The 12368-nt window shown below is 36.4% G+C and overlaps 1 protein-coding gene across 1 annotated transcript in view; it reads right to left on the bottom strand.

Annotated features, from left to right (window-relative positions):
* The window catches only part of EPB41L5 (erythrocyte membrane protein band 4.1 like 5), a 114499-nt gene that overhangs the window by 6214 nt on the left and 95917 nt on the right, over nt 1-12368 (bottom strand). The window contains exons 20-22 of the mRNA XM_003792637.3: nt 11504-11565; nt 5425-5515; nt 2107-2181 (exon numbers count right to left, since the gene is read on the bottom strand). Coding sequence (XP_003792685.1) covers nt 2107-2181; nt 5425-5515; nt 11504-11565 — 228 coding nt within the window. The remainder of the gene's footprint in view (nt 1-2106; nt 2182-5424; nt 5516-11503; nt 11566-12368) is intronic.

Here is a 12368-nt window from a genome sequence, read left to right as displayed (position 1 = left end):
CGCCACCTTAGGTGTATGTGGCTGGCGCCTTAGCCGCTTGAGCCACAGGCGCTGAACCAGGCAAGAGAGTATAAATGTAAAGAACATTCCATACTGTCAACAGGCCATATTGTTCCCCCCACCTTTTTTTTTGAGACAGAATCTCACTATGTTGCCATCGTTAGAGTGCTGTAGTATCACAGCCCACAGCAACCTCAAACTCTTGGGCTTAAGCGATTCTCTTCCTTGCCTCAGCCTCCCAAATAGCTGGGCCTACAGGTGCCCACCACAATGCCTGGCTATTTTTTTGTTGCAGATGTGGTTGTAGGTTGGGTTCCAACCTGCCATCCTCCATGTATATGGCTGGAGCCATAACCACTGTGCTACTGGCACCTTTTATATTCTTTTTTTTTTTTTTTTTTCTAGACAAGGTCTGTTGCCTGGGCTAGAATGCAATGACATTGTCATAGCTCATGGGAACCTCAGACTCCTAGGCTCAAGTGATTCTCCTGCCTCAGTCTCCTGAGTAACTGGGACAACAGGCATGCACCACCACGTCCAGTTAATTTTTTAATATTTTGTAGAGATGAGGTCTTGCTATGTTGCTCAGGCTGGTCTCAAACTCCTGGCCTCAAGTGATCTTCCTATCTTAGCCTCTCAAAATGCTAGGATTGCAGGGTCGAGACACTGTGCTCAGCCTATGCTCTTCTTTAAAGTTTCATTTTCTAGATCTTAGTTCTATGTATAGAATTATAATCTAATGAAACCCACTCATTTTATTTTATGGTAACTTAAACTAGTCCTTGCACTGGTAGCCTTAAATCCTGGTAAGAAAAAAATATAAATGTATGTTTTAATAATATAAGTTAGATCACTGCCAAACCCAAAATTACGTAGTATAATTTTCCTTACAGTATTTTTAAAATGCACATTAAGAGTAAGAAATAAAAGGAAAAAATAGTAAACAAAAATGGTTTGACAGACTTTTCCAGATTTGTGGTTCTTTAATAAAGTCTTTTGTTTCTTGATCTAAGCTAGTAGTTCCCAAAAGGTGGTTTCTGGATCACATCTGTACATGCTAAAAATGCCACTTTTCAAGTCTCACCCAAGACATACCAGATTAGAAACTTGAAGGTGGAGCCCACAAGTCTGTGTTTTAATACACCCTCTGGGTGGTTCTGATATACACTCAAATTAGAGAATTAATGACCTAAGCAAACATCCAGCACCACAGAAAGTACCACTGGTATTTCCAAGCCTTCAGGATGGCATCCAGTTCCTACAGCAATTCTTGTCATATTACTCACAAAGCATTAAAGTAATTATTTGTGTATCCTGCACCCAAACTAGATCATAAGTCCCTAGAGAGAAGGAACTGTTTCTTTTTTGTATTAGGGTCACAGTCAGCCCCTTGTATCCATGGGTTCGAATTCCATAGACTCCAACAACCATGAATTAAAAACTATTTGGGGTAAAAATTAGATAGCTGTGTCTATACTGAATATGTACAGACTTTTTCTTATTATTATTCCCTGAACAATACAGTATAGTAACTATTTACATGGCATTTACATTGTATAAGTATTATAAGTAATCTAGAGATGATTTAAAGTGTACAATAGGATTTATGCAGGTTATAAGCTAATTCTATGCCATTTTATGTAGGAGACTTAAGCATCCATGGATTTTGGTATCTGAAGGGAGTCTTGAAACAAATTTCCCCTGGATATTAAGGGACGACTGTATTTATCAGAATACCCTCTGGACTGTAATAATGACTGCTATGTTTAATGCCAATCATTCTCATGCTCCTATGTTTCCGTAAAACTTTTTGGAAAATCAAATATATACTTATTTCAAGAAGCTAATTTATCCCCATGTTCTCTCTCATTTTATTTAATATGGCAATTGAATTACAAATAGGCTTATAGTAACATGTGATTTCTATATAGTGACACATACATTCAGATTGGTAGAATTTAAGTAGAGAGACAACATTAAGAAGTTATTGAAATATAAACTCTTACTGATGAAAAGTTAAACTAATCTGGTAAAAACTGAAATCTAGCAGGAACATCTTTCAAAACAGAAATTCCTTTCCATCTTGCTGTTTTAAAGTGTATTTACCTGAGGTGTGATTGTGTGGTCAATCAGATTCTCCGTTAGAGATGCAAGCAAGGCATCTAATTCATCTGTAGCTTCCTATGGAAGACAAGGAATCTAGAATTGTTAAATGACTCAATTATTAGACTAAGTTTTTTTCTCTATCTTTTATTTACAGTTCTGACCCAGGCCTGGTTAGTGTTAATCCTTTAAACAAGCAGAACATTTGTGAGTCATGGTTATTAATGTTTGTTTCCACTTCTGCTCAGAGGAGCACCTAGGCTACAGCTGGGCTTTGAGCTACAGTGCTATGTAAATTTTCAAATAGCCCTTCCTTTTAGTAAGACAAAACTTGGGTGGGGTTAAGACTGTTCTGCCTCTTTGCTTTTAGATTAGATGAGAATAGTAAGAGGTTCAACAAAGGAGGCAGTGACTAAAGGAGGCATCTAAATTCCATATGCTTCTTTATCTAGATAAATGGTGCTTCACTATTTGCAAAAGAATACAATATGCACTCTTCCCCCATAAATGTTAATTAATACTTTTTGTTTAATTAGTATTAAAAGTACCTTATGGGGGACACAATTTTGTACTGCAGTGGGGGCAACAGGGGAAAGAATTTAAACAACAGAAGATAAAATTCCCATCTGACAATAAAAGAAGTAAGAATATTGGACATAGTTTGTAACAAATAAGGCCCCTGATTTATACATCTTTATTTCTATTTGCTTTCAGGCCTTGGTGAATCTCTTATTTAATTTCATCATGTGATTTAATTTTAATTACAAACATGAAAAAATTGATCTTTCTCCTGTAACATCTCCTCCTTCCACCCCCACACCTTCCCTGGGCTGTGTCCCACAATAGCTTGTGCAAAGTTCTCTCTCCCACTGGACTATATACAGTGGGCTAAGACCATATTTCATTCACTTTTAAATCTCTAATGCCTAGTATGCTGTCTGGCATATTTTACATACACAATATATCTTTGAACTAAATGTCCTTCTCTGTTCTAAAAATATCTCAGGTTCCACTTAATGATTTTCAATGACCAAAGATGTCAATGTATATTTTTAGAATTTTATTATATTTGTTTTATTTTTACATATACATGTGTTTATTAGGTTTCCACTTTTTGCCCTCACAAAATTAAAAAGGCTTAAAATTTAACAACAATAATAATGTTTAAGATAAGGACTAGAAACAAAAACCTCGTAAAGAATGAATGAAGATAAATACATTCAGAAAGGAAATCAGATGACTGCTGCAATGAAGGATTAAGCAATAATACTAATAGTAATGCAAAGAAACATTCACATTCACATTGTCAAATGAGAATATGGCTATTATAGGATGCTTTGACCCTGAGGTTCAGTATGGAGTCATCAATTAAGTTCTTCTTATTTTTTTTCCAAAGTCTCAAAAAGTAGACAACTAATATTGATAAATAAAGATAAAAGATAATTTCAAAAAACAGATTATGCCAAATCTTATAGACAACAGAAAAAGAAGAAATACTTCAAAATCATTCTGCTTAATCTGGATACACCTGCTATTAAAATTGGAAAAAATATATTATAAAGGGGAAATTACAAACATAATTCACATTTAAATGAGGATACATCCTGTATCCTAAACAACATATTAACAAGTTGAAGTAAAAATTAGTGTTTAAGGAATGTACTTTAGTCAAAATCGAATCCAATTTATGTGAGAATTAGTCACTTTTTTTTCTTATCCTTATTCTCACCCCCACCCTCCTTCTCTTGTCTGCTCTTTTTAGAATTTTAATTTGTGGAAAATAAACTTCTTACTGAAACTATTTGGGCTGGTCATTTTTTCCTTTAGAAGCTTAAAAGATTTGTCATTCAATCCTACAATTCCTTTATTAGGTATATACCCAGAAGATAAAAAATCACATTACAATAAAGATATTCAATTTTTTCTGATAATATTTGAGATTATCAGAATGTTTATTGCAGCCCAATTCATAATTGCCAGGTCATGGAAGAAGCCCAAGTGCCCATCGATCCACGAATGGATCAATAAACTGTGGTATATGTACATCATGGAATACTATGCAGCCCTGAAGAAAGATGGAGACTTTACCTCCTTCATGTTTACATGGATAGAACTGGAAAATGTTCTTCTTAGCAAAGTATCACAAGAATGGAAGAAAAAGTATCCAATGTACACAGCCCTATTATGAAACTAATTTATAGTTCTCAAATGAAAGCTACAACCTAATTCTAGCCCAAGAATATAGGGGGAGAAGGGGAGAAGGGCAGATGGGTGGTGCCTGGAAGGATCACCTATATGGTCTGTCTAACAAGGGTACAAGTGAACTTTTCTAGAACTAGAGTATAAATGTTTTAACACAATAACTAAGTAAATGACACAAAGTCTATGTTAACCAGTTTGATGAAAATATTTCAAATTGTATATGAAAACACTACACTGTACCCCATGTTTGCATTAATGTATATAGCTATCATTTAATAAAAAAAAAGAAGCTTAAAAGACTAAAAGATTATATACCTAAATATCAACTATACACTGTCATTGGGTAGTAAGACTATAAGTGATTTTTCCTTTTTGTGAAAAATTAGGTAGATTTTTACAATAAACGTACATTATGCAATAAAAGAACAAAATGGTTTATGTGTTGATTTGAAAAGACAATTGTTAACTTAATGTGTAAATTAAAATGTTCATGGGCAATGCATTAGATTTTTATGGTTTCTGAATTGGTAAGGATTTGGCAAATGGATACAGGAAAGGGAGAAGTTAGGATGAGCTGGTTATATTGCAACACAATGATTGGTCCTTGTTATTTCAAAAAGTTTATTTCAGGCAACAAAAAACTTGACATATTTGTTTATGTCTGTTATGTGCCAGGTGGTGTTTGAGATCCTAGGGACACAGCAATGAACAAAATAGGCCAAATCTCTTGTGCAGCTTATATTCTCTACAGTAAATCAGATGACAAATTTCAACCAAATCACTCATGCATTAGACATATAGCCTTAAGTCTTTAATCTTATAAGCACCTAAAAAGCACCTATTTGCATTTAACATTACATCTTTTTAAAAGGAAAAATCAGCATCCAAGACCACTCCCAAAACAAAAATATAAACAAATAACATACAAACTGGAGAAGAAACCCTGAGATTCTCTTGCGAGGGATGTGGCAATAGGATTCCCTCCTACAGAATTCTGGTTCAATGCTTTTCTCATAGCTTAAGTCACAGTGTCAATCAGAAATTACCAGGTGTCCCTGGCTTTACTACAGGATTCAATTCAAGACTGTCTTTGGCAAAAATTTTAAGAAGTATTCTTACCTTTAGAACAGAACCACTGTCTGCAGATGTGGTATGCATTAGAGCAAGAGACTCTCTGGAGAGCGGCACATTATTCTCACTTAACGCAGCACTGGGAAGACAGAAAGACAAATTCATATCATGGAGGACCTCTGTAGGTATAGGCAGTATTCTCAAAGAAAGAGATTAGAAAAGAAGCATAAAAAAATTCATGCAGGGAAGAAGAAATTGCAGCTGGTGAGGAGCATGACAGTAGCCAGCTCTGCATTTATATGCCTCTGTGAACCCCTTTTCCACCTACAGAGAAGAGCTTTCAAATCCACGTCAGACTCATTTCCAGAAGTATCAAAATGGCAGACTTCCTTGCTTCCCTCTTAAAATCTCACTAAAATGACAGAAAAGATTTATCTTCAATAAAACAAAAAATCGTAATACCTAAAAACCATTACAGAGTGCCAGTGGTAGTTCAAAAACTTTAAGTAAATCCTGAAAGATACATAGAATAGGATGGTTTCAAGATTATGACAGATTAAATGTTGCAGTCTTCTTCAACAGCATCAAATCTGGAGGAATTATATAACAGTGGAAAAATAGAGAAAACAGATCAATAGATTTCTATATTTGTAAAGTTGTTATGCAATACATCAACAGGAAACCTCAGTGGACCAGAAATTATACAAAGTACCTGAGATATGTGAAAATAGTCAGGAAACCACCAGGAGAAGCCAGGCTAGAGAACTCTGCTGCAGAAGGCAGAAGCAGTATCTACAGTGTCCCAGATATTGCAACAGGACTAGCCAGGTGAGAAGATGCCACAGCAGCTGTTACCTGTAAGCCTGGCTGTAGTGACAGAGATGTTTGGCTCCAGCTAGGAATAATGAGAACAGGAGCAGTCCTACAGAGGGCATCAACAGAACATCAGGAGGAAAATCCACACCCAAAAGACCATCATCCACCAAGATATCACATCCAGCAGGAAATCTCCATCCTCACCAATATCACTGAAAGTATATAAGCAACACAGCAGTTCCTGATCAATCCTACAAGAAGATGAGGAAAAAACCCTAGATGGGAAAAGACATATATAAATATAATGGTGAAGTATAAGCTAGAACTGTTTGCATCCATAACATTAAGGTAAACAGAGGCAAAGAGATGAAAAATAAGAACAGTTATGAGATACAAATAAGCGATTAAGATGTTTCAACCAATGGATTCTGATTATTCAGAAGGATAATGGCTTACGATTTTCCAGAACTGAAAAAAGACACAGGTATTCATAATGAAAGCCTGTCTTGAATAATGAGAATAAATCCATATAAATCCTATACTCAGATATAATGAAAATGCAAAACATCAAAGTAGTGAACCTAAGTTTACTAGAGAAGAAAAAAACAGCTTTATGTTTCCAAAAGAAATAGCTCAGAGGAAAGGGAGGACAAAAGAGAGCGAGCATTCCAAGTAGTGAATGTTCTAGAATGAATTCTCCTAACACTTCAAGAGAAGATTAATGCTATATATTACAGTGTACATTGCTGCAAAACATAGAAAGCAACAGATGGAACTTCTTCCATTCTGCATGGCACCTATCATGACCCAGCACTCCATTCAACACCTCCAACAATCTTCACAACATGGATGCACAAGGAAGAACACACACAAAGTTAGCTTGGAACAAACATTTGTCATTAATAAAAGAATGAATAAACTAAGGCAGACTCATGCAACAGCACTTAAACTGAAGAAACAAAGGACAATTTTTTAATTTAATTTAAATTAATAATTTAATTTTGATATGCAAAAAAAGTTGAGAAAAAATATGTATGTATATGTGTGTGTGTATATATATATATATTACATATATATATATATAGTACAAGCAGTCCCCAAATTACAAATTAGATAGGTTCCATAGGTTTGTTCTTAAGTTGAATTTGTATGTAAGTTGGAACAGGTACATCTACCTATTACCTGTAATAGCCTCTGTTTATAAGTGTGAGTTATACATCAGTAGGATGTTTATAACTTGAGGATTTACTGTAATAGTCTCTGCCCATAAGTATGAGTTGTATATAAGTCAGATGTTTATAACCAAGGACTGCCTACATGTTCCTGATACAGAAATGAAAAACACTCAAAACAATATATTGTTTATGTTTCTTATGGATATAAACATACATATTTAAAAGCATTAAAAACATTCCTGACTATTTACACATATCTGGGAGTTAGTTCTTTATAAAGTTAAACACACTTAAAAGGGTGGCCATAAAGTAGCCATTCTGTATTATATGACTCTGAACTCTCCCTACTAGATAGTTACTCAAGAAATATGTAAACATATGTTCACATAGGAACTTGTAAAAATGCTTACAGCGATTTTTGCATAATCACCAAAAGTGGAAAAAAAATACCCAAATGTTTAAGTGGCAAACAAGCCATGGTATATCCATACAATGGAATAGTACTCAACAACAAAAAAATACCCTGCAGATAAATACAGCAAGAATGAATCTCAAACGCATTATTTCAGGTGAAAGAAGCTAGACTCAAAAAGCGACATAGAGCGAGGCACAGTGGCTCACTTCTGTAATTCTAGCACTATGTGAGGCAGAAGTGGGAAAGCTCTGTGGTGGTTTCATTTATTCCCACCCTACCTAGATCCCAATCTCCATCCCCCAAGGCCAGTTGTTTTAAAGACAGCAGTTCACATTCCTGTTCCCAAGAAATGTGTTATTCTGTTTTAATCTGTCCGTTTATACCCCTAAAGGACAGACCCTAGAGACTTGCCTTTGTTTTGCCTAAGTCAGAACTCTCTGAGGTATAATATTCCTTGAGAACATTGGAAGGTAAATGGATATGCCCCTAGATAACAGGGGAAAAAATAACAGTAGGGAGAGTAATTAACATGCCCAAAGCCTAGGAGGAAAAGCAGGCAAGTAAGATGTTTGGGGGATCCTTGAGGCAGAGAGTGGTCTAGACAGCCCAGCATGTGCCAAGGGCAGGATTCATATTCAGAATATGAATTCCGTAATTCTAGCACTATGTGAGGAGTGCCTAGGAGTCCATACGCTGATCTTTCAGATTACATATATAGGCTAAGCCAAAGTCATTAATATAAGCAGTCCAAGCATCCATCTGCAAAGATCTGGAAAGTTTTTCTTTTTTTTCTATTACTTTTTCTTTTCTTTCTCTCACTCTTTTTTGACTCCACTAATTTAAGGAAATCTCTGTCAAACCACTAGCTGCGCACTACATTAAAGAAACAGAGACATTAGGGACAACACGAGACAAAATGGGTTCAAAAAGTTACCATATAAACAGGTAACCACAGTCCCATAAGCAATAACAATAAATCCTAGGGAGGGAAAGAGTCTGATTTCCAGATATAAAAATCAAATGTCCACTTTTCAAATTAATGGCATGAAAAGAAACAGGAAAGAACAGCTCAGGCACAAGAAAAAAAGAAATTAACAGAAACTGTCTCTGAGAAAGCAGACACTGGACTTAGACAAAGACTTTAAGTCAACTGTCCTAAATATTCTTAAAAAGCTAAAGGAGGCTGAGTGTGGTGGTTCACACCTGTAATCCTACCCATGGGAGGCTAAGGCAGTAGAATTGCTTGAGCTCAGGAGTTCAAGACCAGCCTGAGCAAGAGCAAGACCCCATCTCTACTAAAGATAGAAAAATTAGCCAGGCATTGTGGGCACTTATAGTCCCAGCTACTCAGGAGGCTGAGGCAAGAGGACTGTGAACCCTAGAGTCTGACGTTGCTGCAAGCTAGACTGATGCCACAGCATTCTAGCCTGGGCAACAGAGTAAGACTCTGTCCCAAAAAAACCAATACTACAGGAAGCCATGGACAAAGAACTAAGGAGAAGCAAGAGAACAATGTTGAATATTAATAAGAAAAATTATTAAAAGGAATCAAATAAAAATTCTGGAGTTGAAAAGCACCGTAACTTTAATTATCTATTTTTTGAGACAGTGTCTCACTCTGTGCCCTGGGTAGAGTGCCATGGTGTCATTATAGCTCATAGCAACTTCAAACTCTTGGCTCAAGAAATCCTCTTATCTCAGCCTTCCAAATACCTGGGACTACGGGCACCTACCACAATGCTCAGCTACTTTTTCTTCCTTTTGGAGAAAGAGTCTTACTGTCATCCTGGGTAGAGTGTTGTGGTATCATAGTTCACAGCAACCTCAAACTCTTGAGCCTGAGCAATCCTCTTGCCTTAGTCTCCTGCACAGCTGGGACTGCATGTAAGTAGCTGAGACTACAGGTGTTTGCCACCATGCCTGACTAGTTTTTCTATTTTTAGTAGAGACAGAATCTTGTTCTTGCACAGGCTAGTCTTCAACTTCTAAGCTCAAGCAATCCACCCTCCTTCGCCTCCCAGAGTGCTAGGATACAGGCATGAGCCACTGCATCGAGCCTTTTTCATTTTTTTTAATTAAAAAATTCACTAGAGAATTTCAACAACAGGCAGAACAATCAGTGAATTTAAAGATAGTTCAATTGAGATTATTCAGCATCAAGAGCAAAAAGAAAAAATAATGGGGGAAAAAAACAGAACCTGAGAAACCTGTGAGATATAATCAAGCAAATCAATATATGCATTATAAGAATCTTAGGCAGAGAGGAGAAAGGGGCAAAAAGACTATTTGAATACATAATAGCAGAAAACTCAAGAAATTTGATGGAAGACATGAATCTACACACCCAAGAAGCTCAATGAACTCCATAGGATAAACTCAAAGAAATCCACACCAAATATATTAAACTAATGAAAGACAAAAACATTGGCTTGGTGCCCACAGCTCAGTGGTTAGGGCACTGGCCACATATACCAAGGCTGGCAGGTTTGAATCTGACCCGGGCCTGCTAAACAATGACTACTACAACAACAAAATAGCTGTGCACCTGTAATCCCAGCTACTTGGGAAGTTGAGGCAAGAGAATCACGTAAGCCCAAAGTTTGAGGTTTCTGTGAGCTGTGTTGCCACGGCACTCTACCGAGGGCAACATAGTAATGAGACTCTGTCTCAAAAACAAATAAACAAAAAAAAAAAGTAAAGACTCTTGAAAGTTTCAGGAGAGATTACAGACAAAGGATCCTTATACATTAATATCCAATGTTTCATCAGAACCTATGGAGACCAGAAAGCAGTAGGATTACATATTTAAAAGTGCTGAAAGAAAAAAAGAAACCTTGTCAATTAAGAATTCTATGCAGCAAAATTATTCTTCAAGGATGAAGGAGAAATTAAGATATTCTCAGATAAACAAAAACAGAGATAATTTGTTACAAACAGACATGCTCAATATAAAATGCTAAAGGGAATCCTTCAAGCTGAAAGAAAAGGATACTATCCAATAACTCAAAACCATACAAAGGAAAAAATAAAGAACACGTAAAAGTAATTTGGTCAGGGGTAGTGGCTCATGCCTGTACTCCCAGCACTTTGGGAGGTCAAATTAAGAGGACTACTTGAGCCCAGGAGTTTGAGACTAGCCTGGGCAATATAGTGAGACCCCATCTCTACAAAAAATTAGCCAGTGTGGTGGCACATGCCTAGCCCCAGCTACCTAACAGGCTGAGGCAGGAGGAACATTTGAGTGCAAGAGATAAAGGCATCAGTGAGCTATGATCATACCACCATACTCCAGCCTGGGCAACAGAGCAAGACCCTATCTTTTAGGAGGAAAAAAAAAAACATACCCATAAAACCACAGATTTGGGAAAAAAGAAAAAAGACCCCAAAAAAGAAGGCTGGGTGCAGTGGCTCACGTCTATAATCCTAGCCCTCTGGGAGGCCGAGGTGGGTGGACTGCTTGAGCTCACAAGTTTGAGATCTGCCTGAGTAAGAGCGAGACCCCATCTCTAAAAATAGCTGGGTGTTGTGGTGGGTGCCTGTAGTCCTAACTACTTGAGAGGATGAGGCAAGAGGATTGCTTGAGCCCAAGAGTTTGAGGTTGCTATGAGCTGTGATGCCATGGTACTCTACCAAGGGTGACAAAGTGAGACTCTGTCTCGAGAAAAAAAAAAGACCCAGAAAAGGTAGCAAATAAAAGTATCAATTTAATTCTGAATTGTACCTGTTTGTGGCAGCATCCTGAACGTTGGCGTTTTTATGACTTAAACTATCTTCTCTTGTAACCTAGAGAAATGAAATGAAATCATAGAACATTAAATTTTTGTCGAGGATACTAAGGTAATAAGAAATTTACATTTCTTTCTGGTAAAAATAAAAGTATCAGTTTGCTTTAGTTCAAATGAGAGGCAAATATACCTTATGTATGGAAATATGAGTAGCATACCTAGTATAATCCTATCTCATACTTAAATTAATAATCTGAGACTCAATTTCAGTATGTGTATATTTGGTAAACAAATTCACACGTTCTTACTAGACTGCTATCAATAATGCAGTCAACTAGACTGCTATCAACCATTTTTTAAAATGTATGGTTTCATGAATTTTTAAAGCCATGCACAGGTAGATAACCAACATACGTAACATTTTCACCACCCTCCCAGTACTTCCTTGAGGTTCCCCACATAATCCCATTAGAAACCCTTCTTCAAGGTGAATAATGATCTATACTTAATACAGTTTTATACAATTAGAGTCAAACCTATCTTTTAAGTCTGCCTCTTTAGAGGAGCTGGATGTTTCTGAGATTCACCTATGTTATTGTAAATATCACTAATTCATTCCTTTTCATTTGTTGAGTAGCATTCCACTAAATGGATATACAACAATATATGTTTACTTATTTACCTGTTGATGGACATTTGGGTTATTTTCAGTTTTTCGCTATTACAAATAAAGCTGCTAGAACATTCCTGTACTAATACCTGAATGAACCTAAGTGTTTGATTTCTCCTGGGCAAATACCTAAGAGTATAATTGCTGGGTCAGATAATAAGTATATATTTAATGCACTGCCAAATTGTTTT

The sequence above is a fragment of the Otolemur garnettii genome, unplaced genomic scaffold (genome assembly GCF_000181295.1).
Source record: "Otolemur garnettii isolate 467f Iridium unplaced genomic scaffold, OtoGar3 scaffold00059, whole genome shotgun sequence".
Taxonomy (NCBI): domain Eukaryota; kingdom Metazoa; phylum Chordata; class Mammalia; order Primates; family Galagidae; genus Otolemur; species Otolemur garnettii.
Note: the sequence above shows the minus strand (reverse complement) of the source record. Positions and strands in the feature narration are given on the sequence as shown.